The sequence below is a fragment of the Gadus chalcogrammus genome, chromosome 16 (assembly GCF_026213295.1).
Source record: "Gadus chalcogrammus isolate NIFS_2021 chromosome 16, NIFS_Gcha_1.0, whole genome shotgun sequence".
In the NCBI taxonomy this organism is placed as follows: domain Eukaryota; kingdom Metazoa; phylum Chordata; class Actinopteri; order Gadiformes; family Gadidae; genus Gadus; species Gadus chalcogrammus.
Genome location: NC_079427.1, coordinates 26,638,950 through 26,654,835, shown reverse-complemented (window position 1 = coordinate 26,654,835; position 15,886 = coordinate 26,638,950). Strand labels below are relative to the sequence as shown.

Here is a 15,886-nt window from a genome sequence, read left to right as displayed (position 1 = left end):
CTAATTTGAATAATGTTAATGTGGTTGTATAGTTTTTCTGTTTCAGTGAATAGATATAGCCCATAGTTTATTGTTGTGTTTCCAGTTTGGTAAAATAGTTTGGTTGGCTACAGTGAATTCTTTAGGATTTTTTCAGTGAATTCTTTAGGAAATTTAGGAGATGTTGTGGTAAAGTAACCTCTCTCTGATGTGTTCCCTGTTAATGATTTTTTACTGAATTGATTTTTGTTTGTCAACAGACACTATTCACAAATTAATGTTCTGCTTATTTTGTGTCAGAAAATGCGGAGTTGAAAACCGAAACTTAACTATCGCCTGGCCGGGCTGACTTGAGTTGGAGCAGCCAAATAGCCTAAATGAATAAATACTGTTACTAAATAGAAGTAATGTGTAGGCCTATGTCGTGTTGTGTGATTTTCATCAGTAGCCTCTGAACGCCACTAACTGTTCTGTAATAGGCCTACACTATCGCCGATCACATGAACACCCAGCCGGCTTCTTTTTTTTTTTCTTTTTCTTTTTTTTGATTGATGTGATTTTTGGCAAACCAAACAACAGTTGGGTGGTCACGTGGTTTTAAAAAATCAAAACCCAGCTCATTTGTATTTGAATCTAAGCCAAGAAAATTAGATAAAACAACATGCTGCGCCAAGCAGAACCCGGCAGGAGATACAATGTTGCATCGCGCAGTATCCGGTATCAATGGTTAACCTATGATTCTAACCAGTAGTCTACTGCCATGTTGGATAGTGCTGCACCCACCACCGCTACCAATTTCCAGCACCCCCCCCCCAAAAAATAGTTCCAATGTGCCTGCTAACAAGTCTCGCTCAAGGAGAAGTCTCGCTCTGAAATCTATTTTTAGTGTTGTTGCAGAAAGATACGCTGTTGTCGATACAATCTCAACCCTCCTTCACCCAAATATTGAGATAATACTAAGTCGTGCTTTCAGCAGTCCAACACATATATATGTTTCCAAATATCGGAAGCTTTCTGCAAATTAATCGATTTGGACATTTTTCTCACCAGATACATTATATCCACGGGGCCCGGGGCCTCCCCAACAAAAGCGAAGCGGACATTGATGAGTTCCTCCACGTTGCAGACAAGCTTGGTCTCCCTCTTCTTCACCTCCAGGGAGCTGATGGTTGGAGTGTCCTTTGTTTTGAGCCTGAACAGCATGAAGGTGTGTTCGCCGTCTTCGTAGTGAGGAGTTCTGTACCCTTGGTACTCTTGGTATATGGGCAGCGCAGACACCTTGGTGATAAAAAAAACAAAAAACAAGTATGTGTTTATGGATAATTCAATTTATAATTCAACAACTAAATTATCAGCCTGGCGAACTACATACAACCATTTAACATAACAAATATTTTGACAGACTGATGTACAATTGAGGGTTCAATAAACAAAACTTGTTTGCAAGAGTATACAAAGATTGGCCAGAACCATAACTATAGACATCCTTGGGATTTGATGTCTCCATGAATTGTCTTACTTACTGTAAATTGGAAGTCGGCTGGATATCTGGATGTGTCAAATAAAAAACTGGCAATACCATCACTATCTGTGGTGAGGTTTTGACTTGGCATTTTCTCTGACCACCTCTCACCCTCAAACAGATGGAGCAACATGTCTGGGATGGGCGTGTTGTTGAAGTATACTGCCTTCACCTGATGGATTAACGACAACACGTCAGACAGCGTCAACCATGGCATCTTGTTTACCGCAGCCAAAACTATTTTTTATGAACTGCTCATCACACTAACCTTGCCTTCCACAACCGATCCTTTCTTATAAACCTCGGGCGTATCAACAAATGAAAGTTTTCCAATCACGTAAGAAAGTTGAATTGTTTCACTCCCCAAGTAATTGAGTCCTTCGAAGTCATGAGAAAGACAACTGTGTTAGTTTGCAGTGGGGTTAAGCTAAATGTCACGGCAATCTGCATCATTTTTCAATGTGTGTTTGAGATAGAAGATAGAAACTGTGTGACTTATAGTGGTGTAAAGGAACAAAGTAGAAATTCTTGTTACAGTAATTAATATTCAGATTTCCTTTTTTTTGTGTTGGAATCTTTCCTGAGTTGACATAACTTTGGGTTACTTAACGTAATCCCTGTTTCTTTGATAACACGGAAGCTCCAATTGACTCACGTCTGTCTGACAGACAGGCCAGACTGTGCCACAGGGCCCCTACCCCTGCACTTTTACAGTCGACCCTTCCTCCTCAAATCATTCTATACCGGTTTGTTTCTGTGTAAATGCAAGGCGGGATACGTTGGTGAAACATCTCACTCTGTTATCAAAGAACCAGGGATTACGTTAAGTAACCGAAAGTTATTTTTCTAACCTCGTTCAGTGTTTCACTATGGAAGATATAGACCCATCCGTATTGCATATGCCTCCCGAAGCCGTGCAAATTCAGACAGGCAGCAAATATCACTCGGATTCTGGTGAGATGGTCTCTACGGCTTGAGAAACAGAAGGCCCTGAGACACCTAGCCTATAAAACTTTGTCGTGAGGCGTAGCCCAGCTCGCCGCAGCACAAATGTCACGCACTGACACTCCTCTGAAAAAGGCCCACGAAGTAGTCATACCCCTTGTGGAGTGGGCCCTCAAGCCTTGGGGGGGGTCTGCAAGCCCCTACATCCATCAGCAAGAGATATAGCATCTACAATCAAGTGGGACAGCCTCTGGCGGGACAAAGGCTTGCCTCTATGGGGAGTGGCCCAAGACACAAACAGTTGATCCCCTTTCCTAAAAGCAGCCGACCAACTCAAATACACATGTAGAGCCCACACTGGACATAATGTATTGAGTCTCTGGTCCTCCACAGAGAACGGAGGCGGGTGAAACGCTGACAGTTCCGCCGTGAGAAACCTATAGGCTGACTCCACCACCTTAGGAACAAAATCTGGATTGGGCCGCAGGCAGACCTTGGAGACCCCCGGAGCAAACTGCAAGCAAGAAGGACGGATAGACAATGCCTGTAGATCACTCACATGCTTAGCTGTGGTTAAAGCTAAGAGCAACAACACTTTCAGCGACACAAACTTCATCCCCACCACCTCCAACGGCTCAAATGGGTGATGAGACAGGGAGTCCAGCACCACCGATTAATCCCACAAAGGGTCCAGGGGCCTTGAAACTGGGAGCTTGTGACGATGAAGCGACAAACTAAGGGATGCTGCAGGCTTATCCTAGCCTGGCTCCGCCCGCTCAATTTGAATTTCCCTTCAGTACTAGGTCTGGACCTGCTGTATGTAATTTGGCTTTCTGGTGCCGCCACAGCGGCCACCAATCAGCGAACAGAGGGCGTGTCTGAGAACAATGACGATAAAGTCGTACGCCAGTTTGAGTTGTTGTTGTAGGTCGGTAGTTGATTTACAATGTGCAATTTTTCCCTGATAAATTAAATTCAACGAACAAAACCTGCAGCTGTCGTTGACGGACATTTTCGTGCAGACGCGCAAGGTGTTTGGTTTGTGTACAACCTGCGCGTGATTCCCGGCGCATGACATACGTCACAATCGCGTTACGCAAACGTTAGCGATTGGTTATGGCAGATCCAGAGTGGCACTGGGCAGATCCAATCATTTTAAACTTCAACAGACACCCGCCTTCAAGTGAGTTAACGTTTGTCAATTGATTAGGTCCAGACTCTCTGTACAAATGAAGTGAAGTACGAGAGTCTGGTAGAACCAGGCTAGGCTTATCCCCAATGCCAACATGACAAGCTGAGATGGCCTCCAAGTACACTTTAATCGTGGAAAGGGCCTTACCCTTTTCCAACAATTCCTGCAGGAAACACAGTAGGTCCACTACTGAACACAACGATGGCCCGAACGGGACTACTTGGTATTCGTAAGCCCTGTTCTGAAATGCGAACAGGAGAAATTTCCGGTGTGTGGGATAGAAGGCGATGTGAAAATATGCGTCTGAGAGACCGATCGTTACAAACCAATCCCCTGGATAGCTTGAACGACAGAGCACTTTGTGTGTTAACATCCTGAACATGTATTTGCGCTGGTGTCTGTTAACACACGGAGATCTAATATGGGGCGGAGGGACAAGCTCCCTCTCTTTGGAATGAGAAAATGCCGGGAGTAAAAACCCTGTTTGGCTCGCTCGTTCGGGATAGCACTGAGATCGCTTGTTTTTGCAACAGGGACGATATTTCGTCCTCTAGGATTCATGCCGAATCCCCACTGGCCATAGAAACGAACACGCCGTTGAATCTGGCTGGTTTCATAGCAAATGGCAGTCTGTAATTCTGGCAAACAGTAGACAGGATTCACGGGTGAACTGCGCATGCGCGCCACTGTTCCACTCGAGTAGCGAGCGGTCCTATCTGCAGAGATGGAAATTAACTTTTTTGCCCACCGGCCACTGTGGCAGGTAGATTAAAAAATCTACCACCCACTCATCTTTTTTACCAGCCACTTTTTATACGCTACATATATATTTTAATATATGCGTACATTTTAAACAATATAATAGTAACAATAGATAAGAAAAGTGTTTTTCATACACATCAGTTGGTGTTACGATGACAGGTTTGGGGATAATTCATCTATACAAAGTATTTTCATTAAAAAACTAATTGACATATTAATAATAAAACAACATGCTTGGCTACACCATCATAAGTCAATAGGAACATTTGTTTTTTTTAATTTACATGTGACTGCATACAAATGTGTCCACACAGACATGGTAACTAACGTATGATAGTAAGCATTATATGCCCTTATATTCAGAAAAAAAAGACTGCCTCAAAAGGCTATTGGCTTAAGCAATACAAGTAGAGGCATATACTTGAACTTTATACTCTGAACTTTTAAACGTTGCAAACGTGCAAAAACATAATTATATATTTATGTGGCATTCAGTCCAATGCTGAAAATATATCTGTGGCATTCAGTAGGCCAATGCTGTGGTAAAGTGTGTAAAGTATGACCATTGCCGTGTTCCAATACCCGTACTTCCATGAGTATACTTAAAGGAAGTATACTATCCGTACTATTAACGTTCTCACTGAGTACGTTAATTTTCCAGATGTGAGTGCTGTTCCAAATCGAGTACTCCGTGGTGCAATAACCGGAAATTACGATCACGACTGCTCCTCCCCCGCAATAAACATCCCGCTTTGAACGATGAACTCTTTATGCCTAGCAGCTATAAAAAGCTATAAAAACTACAAAATTACTATTAATGCAGGCTATGTGGAAAATGCGCCGACTTTGGCTCAGCCTGGCTGCGCCTCTTCCGCTACGTAGCTAAGATGGCTGCCGTTGAGTACGGAAAGTGTCCTTTGATCCACACTTCACGATTAGCCCGTTTTGAGTACGACATCCGGGTCCTTGAAGTATACTTCTTTTCGCCGGATCTGAATTGGAACGTACTACGTACTCAAAATTTGGCTAGTAAGTACGGATAGTATGGGTATTGGAACACGGCACAAGTGTTTCTTTCTGTTCAATAGATAGAACTTTATCAATCCCCTGTAGGAGAAATTTGTTAATGTTTGTCCCTATAAAACAATAATGGTAAAATAATAAATACAAAACATGACGGTAACTGAGTAAGTCAAACTTTTCTCTGCGTGAGAAATGCGAAATGTGGCATGTGCATGGGTTGAATATAATCCCGGATATTGACAGTCGCAGTTCAGCAAAAGAGTCGTAGAAGAAGAAGGGGGTCGGATGTTGACAGTAATGGTTGTGGAACTGTGCAGCCCCGTATAACGAATGTATTAAATATGCAAATTTGATCGGACCTGACTGGAAAGTATTACCCGACACAGTGGCGGGTGAAGTGACACAATTCACCCGCCACCATACAAATCCATCCGCAAATGGCATGTGGCGGGCGTTAATTTCCATTCCTGGTCCTATGTGATCGCGCTTCAACCTCGGGACCCGAGGGGAGGTCTGCTCTCACAGGAGGAGCTTGAGTTCCCCCTATGGGAATGTAGGGTGAAAGATTTTGGTTTATTTTGTTTTGTGCATTTCACCCTTGGCTCTGAGCCTGGTTGTGATAATGTAGGGTTTATTGTTTTCAGGTTAAAAAAGAGTGAACCTGCTTGGTGACACTGTGAAAATGCTTGGTGGCACTGTGTCAACTGTTGCCCCTGACTCAGTTCGCTCTAAACGTGAGGCGAGACAGACCATCTGGAGAACTTAAACATATCGAGGTCCCTGAACCATGAAACTTGGGGCTCTGTTCTACCCTCCCAAGCTTTCTTTTATTCATGGGAGATGGAGAGAGAGAAGCTGGGAGTGCTAGATTGCACGCTTCTTCTTCCCATCCCCGGGGTGGGGGGGAGAGCGGTTCCTGGTGTAAAGTATTCGGTTACTTATAATAAAAGACGTCCACACATCGGTCCAAGTTAAATCAACGTCTTTACTTTTGGTCCGCCCGCGCATGCGTGCCCCGTAACAACGTATATCGGTTACGTCATTTACACGTGATCATACAATTCTATTACATCTCCCCCTTGAGATTCTTACGATCTTAACACTGAAATTATCAACATTGGCTAGGAACATCATCGATTATTAAAGCACTATTCTGTTAATTCTATTACCAAACTAGGAAAATGTGTATGGCCTTCTGGAACTCAATGTAAAACCAACCAATACATTCCGACACGGTATTATACACATTTCTGGAACTCTTTTCACATTAAAGATGAAACACTATTCATAGTTGGAACTCAATGCAATATTACCAATCACATGTATCACAGTGCACAGTATGATATACATTTCTGGAACTCTTTTCACATTAAAGATGGAACACTTTTCATTGTTGGAACTCAATGCAATATTACCAATCACATGTATCACAGTGCACAGTATGATATACATTTCTGGAACTCTTTTCACATTAAAGATGGAACACTTTTCATTGTTGGAACTCAATGCAATATTACCAATCCCAGTGCACAGTTTGATATACATTTCCGGAACTCTTTTCTTTCTTTCCAAGTGTCCAGTTGACACGAACGCTCACAAATCCAGTCTCTGAACTGGTCTACTGACCCTGCCTGACCTGGTCTGAGTCAGGCCATCAGCAACTGCGCCCATGTTAGTGTCAACCGTTGTAGGGCTTCTCCCCGGGTCACTGGACGGCTGCTCTGGTGGAGGTCCCAGTGCACCTGATGTTGTAGACATCACGCTGGGCACCACCTGAAGATGGCGACGGTTGCGGCGAAGTCTAGCTCCCTGCTCCGTCTCCACAAGGTAGGATCTCGGTGTGATGCTCTCGCCAGTCACCACAGCCGGGGTAACCCAGGACTTTTGATGGTCCAGTCTGGTGAGGACGTGGTCCCCTGCCCTTAGTGTTGGAAGGTTCCTCACTCCGTGGCGTTGGTTGTAATAGTAGGTTTGTTTCCTCTTCTCTGATGCGTCCTTGGCTGCAATACTCTGCTTGTTAGGCCGTCTGGGTTGTAGGTTGCTTTCAAGGGTAGGCAGAGTGGTTCGAATCTTGCGGCCCATTAAGAGTTCTGCTGGGCTTACCCCAGTGCTGCTGCACGGAGTAGATCTGTAGCACATGAGTGCCAGGAGAGGATCCTTTTGTCTCAGGATCCCTTTTGCTATTTGCACCGCTCTTTCGGCGTGCCCGTTGCCTTGAGGATGGTGTGGGCTCGATGTGACATGTGTGAAGTCCAATTCACGGGCCAGTTGTTTGAACTCTTCACTCGAAAACTGTGGGCCATTGTCACTGACCACTTCGTCTGCTACCCCATAGCGGGCAAAAGTAGCTTTCAGTTTTGTGACTACTTGGACGGTAGTGGTGGTGGGCATATGGAGAATCTCAATAAACCGTGAATAGTAGTCAGAGATGACTAAATAGTTCTGTTTGTTGTACTCACATAAGTCCATGCCAATTCTTTTCCATGGCCTGTCCGGGAGCGGTGTGGAGATCAAAGGCTCTTTGGACTGAGCTCTCCTTTGTTCCTGACAAGGCTGGCAGGCTGAGACTTTCTGCTTGATGTGAGCTGATATACCAGGCCACCAGACGGCAGAGTTAGCTCTGTCTCGGCATTTAGTCAGTCCCTGATGACCATCATGGATACGTTCTAACACGTCTGCTCTCAATGTCTCTGGGATTACTATCCTATTGCCCCTAATCACCAGGCCCTGGTGGATGGACAGCTCGTTTCTCATGGGGAAGAACTCTCTAACCGTTGGGTGTGTCTTACCTACGTGATCAGGCCACCCGGACTGTATGTATCGGGTCACAGCTTGTAGTGTGTCATCAACAACTGTGGCAGCTCTGATACTGTCCATTCTCCTCTCTGTAGCCGGCATGTTGTTGATGATGGATGCTACGTAGCACTCAACATCAACGTTGGTGTCGCCTCCATCCTGAGCATCTCCCACTGGGCTCCTGGACAACGCGTCTGCCGTGACGAGGGTCTTCCCTGGTGCATATTCTGCTGTAGGGTTGAACCTCATCAGCCGCATCAGGAGTCTCTGGCAGCGGATGGGGACAGTATCCAGGTCTTTAGAGTTCATTAGCGGGACCAACGGTTTGTGATCTGTGATCAGCCTGAACCCCTCTAGGCCGTGTAAGTATTTCCCAAATCGTTCGCAGGTCCAGACGCTCGCCAGGCACTCCTTTTCTATCTGAGCGTACCTGGTTTCCGCCCCACTCAGGCGCCGTGAACAATAGGCTACAGGTTTCCAGCCCTCGCTGTGCAGTTGCATCAGCACGCCCCCGATTCCATAGCTGCTGGCATCTGCAGAGACAGCAGTGGGTTTGTTGACGTCATAAAACGCCAGAGTGGGTGGGGTTGTAAGAAGTTCTTTGATGCATTGGAAAGCTGACTGCTGTACTGGGCCCCATGTCCACACGGATTTGGACTTCAGTAGTTCGTACATGGGCTGCCCCACAGCAGCTAGGTTCGGGATGTATTTACCTAAATAATTCACCATCCCAAGGACTCTCTTCAGCTCGTGGACATTAGTGGGTGGAGTCAAGTCGTTTATAGCGGAGACCTTTGCTGGGTCAGGCCGCGTGCCGTCTGCGTCTATCACGTGACCCAGGAAATTTAGTCTTTGCTGTCTCAAGGCACACTTTTCCACATTTAGCTTCAGCCCAGCTGTCTCCAGGCGCTCCATGACCTGCTGTAGACGTTCGTCATGCTGGGTCATATCTTTTCCATGCACTATGATGTCGTCCATGTAAACAGCCGTCCCTGGTAGGCCTTCCAGTGTTTCCACCATCTTTCTCTGAAAAATTTCGGGTGCGCTAGATATCCCAAATGGGAGTCGTTTGAAACAGTACCTGGCAAATGGTGTGATAAAGGTTGTCAGTCTCTGACTATCCTTGTCTAGCGGTATCTGCCAGAACCCCGCTGCTGCGTCTAATGATGAGAACACCGTGGACCCACTCAGCTCAGCTGTGATCTCATCTGTTGTCGGCAAAACAAACCTCTCCCTCTTAACGGCCTTGTTTAATTTCCGTAGGTCAACGCAGATACGCACCTGTCCTGATTTCTTGGGAGCGGGCACCATGGGAGCGCACCAGTCCGTGGGCTCCGTCACCCTTTCTATGACGCCTTTGGTCTCCATTCTGTCCAGCTCCAGCTTAACAGACTTCATGAGGGGAATGGGGACTCTGCGGGCAGTGTGGACAGCATAGGGTTGGGCATCCTCCTGGAGCGCTATTTGCACCGGCTGCGTTTTTAGCAGGCCGAACTCTTCTCCGGAGCCACGGACCTCACAAATCCTCTTCACGAGCCCCATTGTCTGTGCCGCCGCTCTGCTAAGCAGGTTGCTCACACTCTCTCCTCCAACTACGTAGACTCTGAATGAGTACTTTTTGTCCTTGTGCCACACGTTCGCTGTGAATTGGCCAATGCAGTTCAATCGCCCGCCTGGACTACACAGCATGGCCTTTGCTGGATGTAGTTTAGTCACTTGGCTGAGACTTTTGAAAGTCTCTTCACTCATAATGCACACATCCGCTCCAGTGTCTATTTTAAAACTAACTGGCGTGTGGCAGATATTCAACTTCACTGTCCATTGCCCACCACTGCTTGAGGATGTGCATTTTACTGAGCCTAGAAAGTAAGCTGCGTTTTCTTCATGCTCGCTGACTTCATTAACTACCATTTTACTTTTGCACACTCTTTCCCAGTGCCCAGTCTTCTTGCACTTGTTGCATGTGGACTTAATTGCAGGACAATGTTCTTGAATCTTGTGCGTCATTTTCCCACACCTGTTACATGTGTTACCCCGTTCGCTGCGTCTGCGTTGTTGGTCCGTTTCGTTATTTCTCCGTTCGTCCATTTTGAATTTGCTAAATCCCCGCGCGACCTCCTCTACAGCACATGCAGCGGCCTCACCTTGCTGGCTAACCTGAGCTTTCACCTCCTCCTGTTGACGAGCCTCCTGAACTGTCATCTCTAACGTGAGATTTGAGATAAGCTGCAGTTTTCGGGAGAGTTCTTTGTCCCTGATGCCCACCACAATTCGGTCCCTAATGTGCTCTTCACGAGTAACTCCGAATTCGCAATGCTCAGAAAGTTCATAAAGGGCGCGAATAAAAATCTCCACCTTCTCCCCCGCACGCTGCACACGTTGGTAAAAACAAGCCCTCTCGTGGATGACATTCCGTTTCGGTATAAAGTAAGCATCAAATTTGCCCATTACTACCTCAAAATCCTCTCCGTCATCCTCTTCATCAAAATGGAAAGACCCGAATATGTTCTCGGCTTCCCCGCCTAAGGCGTAGATAAGGGTGCTGACCTGTACCCCTCCGTCCTCTTGATCAAGCTTCGTAGCCGTTCGGTACCGCATGAAGCGTTTCTTCCAATCGCTCCATTCTGCAGGTCTCTCGAAGCAGAAACTGTCCGGCGGATTAAACTTCGGCATCGTCGGCTCGAACTACTTCTGACACCATGTAAAGTATTCGGTTACTTATAATAAAAGACGTCCACACATCGGTCCAAGTTAAATCAACGTCTTTACTTTCTGGTCCGCCCGCGCATGCGTGCCCCGTAACAACGTATATCGGTTACGTCATTTACACGTGATCATACAATTCTATTACACCTGGCACCCGCAGCAGCGAAAAAGTATTTGCCCCATGGCCTCTCTGACCTAGGCTGTTGGTTGGCCGTGTGGGCTGGTCTGTAGGCTCTCTGAGGTCTGCTTCCTCCTTGCTTTCCCCTTTCTGCCGCTGTAGCGGCCGCACCCCTGGTTGGGGTGGGCGGGGAGCCTGTTTTCAGGGAAGGCAGAGATCAAAGGCTTCTCCTTCCTGTTTCCTGAGAGTGCTGGTCTCTCTCATTTTCTCCAGCGCTGGACCAAACAGACCCTTGGTTGGGTCATATGCAGCATCCATGACCTCGGCTTTCTATACGTCACTCAGCCCGGAGAGATTAAGCCACAGCGCTCTCTCACCTGAGACCGCCATTCCCATGACTCGGCCACAGCCCTGAACTGCGCCCCATGAGGAGGGTAAGACTAGGTCATTTACGATGCCAATTTCATCCCAGAGGGCAGGGGTGGGTGACCCAGAGTCTAGCTGACGACCCATTTCCATTAGGATTTCTACCTGATATGCAGACAGTAGTGTCATGGCATTGAGTGAGCATACTGACTGTGCTGCATATTTATACATCCTCTGGAAAGTGGAAGTCGTGAGGTGGTCCATCTTACCCGGCAGAGAGATGCCCGAAGAAGCGGAGAGAGAGCGACGGTTTGGGTGGAGGTGGTAAGCCACTGAAGGCTCCACAGCCGGGGGTTCGGCCAGCCCCAGATCTCCCATCCCATGGATCTCAAGTTTTGAGCAGCCGTTGGTTGGAAGCTTGCTCTTAAATGGGCTGGATAAGTAGCGGCTCATTTCCATTCATGCAGATGGGAACTGCTGGCAGGAGCTGCTTAGAGGGTCCTATGCCCCTTCAGCATCCGGTGCTGCACGCCAGTGAATGTCCAATTTAGCAGCAGCCTGTTTGCACACATCGTACAGGTTATTGTCCACTGGTTGCACAGCGTTTGAGGCGCTAGGGGGTCTGGACTGCTGGACAGGAAAAGTGGAATCCTCTTCCTCCATTCCGTCCATGTCGAGGAGGTCAGAGTTGGCGTTGCTCTCTGCGTCCTCCGCGCCCGGTTCCGCATTGAGGAATTCCTAGCGGGTGCACGTTGAGGCTTTAGCGGTGGCATCCGCCAGGCAGGGGTCCTGGTTGGTAGCCACGTCTCTCTAAGCCTCCTTTCGAGAATTTTCTCCGGCAACGATGCACAGTGAGCGCATTAATGCCAGTCCGCTAGCGAAGTTTGAACGTGTTTAATGCCCATATGCACATGGGGTGGGAGTCCCGGCCTGATATGGAGGCTCCACATAGTTAGACTCTGGCGGTTTTGGCTCAGCCAACAAGTTAATGTTAACTGTGCCACGGTAAGCTCGCCTTGACGCGTGTTAGCTGATAAGCTACACCGTAACCAGAGACACCTGTAAGCAAATACAGGGTAACCCGAGAGGCTGCTCTCCTTTACGCGAACACTGCCCGGAGAACATGGTGTAATAGATAGCTTCTTACGAAGTACCTACTCAGCTGAACCAGGTTAAAATTCTATGACTGCGTTCGACGACGGAATCCTTGATGGCACGTCTGTGAACTGTTCAGCAGTTAAGCTAGCCTAGATGAGCTGAGGGAGCTTGAGTAGCTTTCTAACGGGAAGAAAGAGAGAATGATTTGACGATGGAGGGTTGACTTTAAAAGTGCAGGGGGCGGGGCCCTGTGGCACAGTCCGACCTGTCTGTCAAGGTAGGTCATAGTGCAATTGGAGCTTCCGTAGTAGGTCACGCCGAGGCGATTCCGATAGTGAAACACAGAACGAAGTTAGAAAAAGAACACTCCTTAAAATGTTCACATGAACTGCCTTCAGAATTACTGGTAACTAGGCAGTTACCCAAATATTTAGCTCTATAAGTAAGGATAAATACTTTTGATACTTTTATTTGAGCAACTTTTTGGGACGTTTGCTCAAATTACATTCTTATGGATGATTGACAATTTCAACAAAAATGTCTATACTTTTATTCAAGCATGACTTTCAAGTACAGTATACACCACTGGACTTACCTGTCCCTTCCTCTTCCACTTCCGCGGTGACAGAAAGTTCAGTCCTTACCAACTTTTCTACACGTGTAAAAAGTGCCATGTTGAAGTTAAATGTTGCACAGCCAGTCTTGTCAAGCTAGGAAAAGTATAAAATAGATATATACACTTATATACACTGGCACTTGAAAATAGTACTTAGCATTGTGTAGCATATTATCCTAACTATCTTTGTTGAACACAGGGTAGAGTTTAGATTCTCTGCCCGAGCCCGACCCCGACCCGACCCGCGGGCCGGATCGGGCCAATATTTCCCACCACTATCCTCGGGCCGGTCGGGCCGGGCCTTTGATCGACGATTTCTTATTTTATTTACATTGGTTTATTGGCCTAATCTGAGGAGAAATCTATGCCATCAACAGAAATATTATAGGCCTTTATTACACAGGTCTTCTCAATGCCGTGGAACGCTCCGTTCACTTGCATGGGTAGTAGTCCGGTGACTTGTCAACCCCAGCGTCTTCCGTTGCTAAGCGACGTCACCGTCTTTGCGGACAAATTATTTCTCCACTGATCAACACTAGGAATGCTGGTAACGAATAAATTGTAAAAAGACACACCATGCAAAGTTATTTTTTCCTTTTGGCAAGAAGCCGTGTAATAAGCGGGATAATGTATAGAACGTCGCCGGTCATTGTCGAAAATAAGCCCCTTCAGGGCGAAGCAAGACACCTTCGCTGCGCGTAGGTCGGTGTACTGTTCGCCCTGCCGGGGCTTATTTTCCTGATAATGACCGGCGTTCTATACATTATCCCTTACATATATATTTAGCAGAGTAGGCCTAGTAACAAAGGTGTACAAAGTTATATATGTATTAAAAAAAAAGTCTGGTTGAAATCGGGCTCGGGCTCATAATTACGGTTGTGTGTCGGGTTTGATTTTCTGGGCCCGATCTAAGCTCTAATACATGGAATAGATAACCTAGCAATTTTAAATGCTTAGCACTTGTTTCTCTATGAATATCTTTATTGTACTGACGATATATATTTTTTTCTTGTAAAAAAGTCTACCATTGTAAATGTGCATGTTTGTATTAATTTACATATATACTAATAACTAAATGTGTAAGGCTAAGCTGCTTTTGTTAAATTTTGTATGCTAACTCTGAATGCTCATTCCAGTATAGGTGTGTGTTCTTCAGCCCTAAAGGCTTGAACACACTTAAACACATGTAAAAGAGCACAAGTGTAAAGCAAATCCACGTTTACTCTGTTCCAATCAATTAGCACTTTCACTTTTTTTTGGAACAATGTGCTGAGCACATTGTTCCAACGTTTAACTGTCAATTTTGACCTTGATCTTTTCAAATAATCAATTTCAATAGCAATTGCAAGAAGGTTCAGCTTCTGTTTGAGCTCTTTGGTGTGTGGATGACTTATAGAGGGTCTGCTGCTACCCTACCTGTTTAGTCTCTTTGTGGCAAGGGACAACAAACTCAGGTTCTCCCTCTGGGTGGTTGGGCGATAACCTCACTGGAATCATGACATAATGATCCAGAGGTCGGCAGATATGCATCGAAGCGGTGCCTGGCACAGGTTGTTTGTATGTGTAGCTGGATGGAGGAAAATAATTGCTTATGGAACCTCTTTGTTGTAGTCAGAACATCATGTCTTGATGCCATGTTATTGGATCATATCACATCACATCTTAGCACAAAACATCTATTATTAATCAAAAACACTGATCATATCACCTTAAATATGAGCTAAGATCGTACCACAATAAATAATCACTATTGTACTCGAGATTCTTACGTTGAGCACACTTCTGCTGTTATGTCCTCTTGAGCAACACTCATTTCTTTAGGCGCCATCACCTTCACGTCAAACTTTGGCAGAACTAGGAGGCAGAACATGGCTGTTGGTCATTCTCATGCCTGGCAGTACCATGCATACATTAACGTAAGGAAAGGAACAGAACTTACCATATTTCTCCACCTCAAAGCTTTGTGAAAATTGGACTTCGTCGTCCACATTCCACAACTCAATCCGGTATGTTCCAACAGGTGCCTCAGAGTTCAATTTGTAAGAAAGCTGCAGTAATGTTCCGTTCGGTGCCTGATTCAACCACTGTCCAATCCGGTTTGTGCCATACTATTTAGGTAAATATATACACATGTAAATATGCTCGGTGAGAATCACTTTATTTATGTCTATAACGGGAAGGCATCGTCCCTTTCAAGGAGCATTGTTAAGGAAAATAACCAACGTCTTATTTAAAATACAGAAAGAGGCCCCTTGTTAACAAAAGTTAAGTATTATATCAGATTAATTTATCAGATGATGATCTAAGAACTGTGTATATATGTAGGGTATTTATGCAATCTTACCTTGATTAAAATGTCCTTGTACTGTAAAAAAAAAAAAGATATCCATTGATGATTGCTATTACCTTTTTTTCCAGTTCTGTATATAACGTTTTTAATGATATGGATATAGTTTAATGACAATATAATAATAATAATAATAATACATTTAATTTAGAGGCGCCTTTCAAGACACCCAAGGTCACCTTACAGAGCATATAGTCATCATAAATCGTAAAAAAAAAATAAAAAAAAAATACATTGTGGAAAAAATAAATAAACATAATAAATAAAAAATAAATAAAACAAAAAAAAGACAAAAACAAACAAACAATCAAAACAGTGATCGGTTAGACGTGTGCGAGTTTGAACAGGTGAGTTTTGAGTTGTGACTTGAAGGTTGTAATGGTGTCTGAAGTGTGGGGGGAGGGAGTTCCAGAGCC

The 15,886-nt window shown here is 45.4% G+C and overlaps 2 protein-coding genes across 2 annotated transcripts in view; both read right to left on the bottom strand.

Annotated features, from left to right (window-relative positions):
* Nucleotides 1-15,886, bottom strand: part of ube2g2 (ubiquitin-conjugating enzyme E2G 2 (UBC7 homolog, yeast)) — a 283,623-nt gene that overhangs the window by 99,077 nt on the left and 168,660 nt on the right. The gene's annotated exons all lie outside the window — the stretch shown is intronic.
* On the bottom strand, nucleotides 934-15,570 carry LOC130405516 (ovostatin-like). Its single transcript, XM_056610637.1, has 8 exons — nucleotides 15,468-15,570; nucleotides 15,063-15,231; nucleotides 14,893-14,977; nucleotides 14,540-14,690; nucleotides 13,103-13,217; nucleotides 1,770-1,879; nucleotides 1,503-1,673; nucleotides 934-1,257 (listed from the first exon to the last, which is right to left on the bottom strand). Exons 3-8 carry the CDS (start codon nucleotides 14,949-14,951, stop codon nucleotides 949-951), a joined length of 915 nt encoding a protein of 304 aa, XP_056466612.1. The 5' UTR covers nucleotides 14,952-14,977; nucleotides 15,063-15,231; nucleotides 15,468-15,570; the 3' UTR covers nucleotides 934-948.

Excerpts from the sequence above, each read along its gene's own strand:
- LOC130405516 (XM_056610637.1), bottom strand. The coding sequence starts at position 14,951 with ATGGCGCCTAAAGAAATGAGTGTTGCTCAAGAGGACATAACAGCAGAA. Across the intron at positions 13,218-14,539 it reads GCCACAAAGAGACTAAACAG|CTTGACAAGACTGGCTGTGC; the intron begins GTAGGGTAGCAG and ends TACTTTTCCTAG. Across the intron at positions 1,880-13,102 it reads AGTGGAAGAGGAAGGGACAG|GACTCAATTACTTGGGGAGT; the intron begins GTAAGTCCAGTG and ends ATGACTTCGAAG.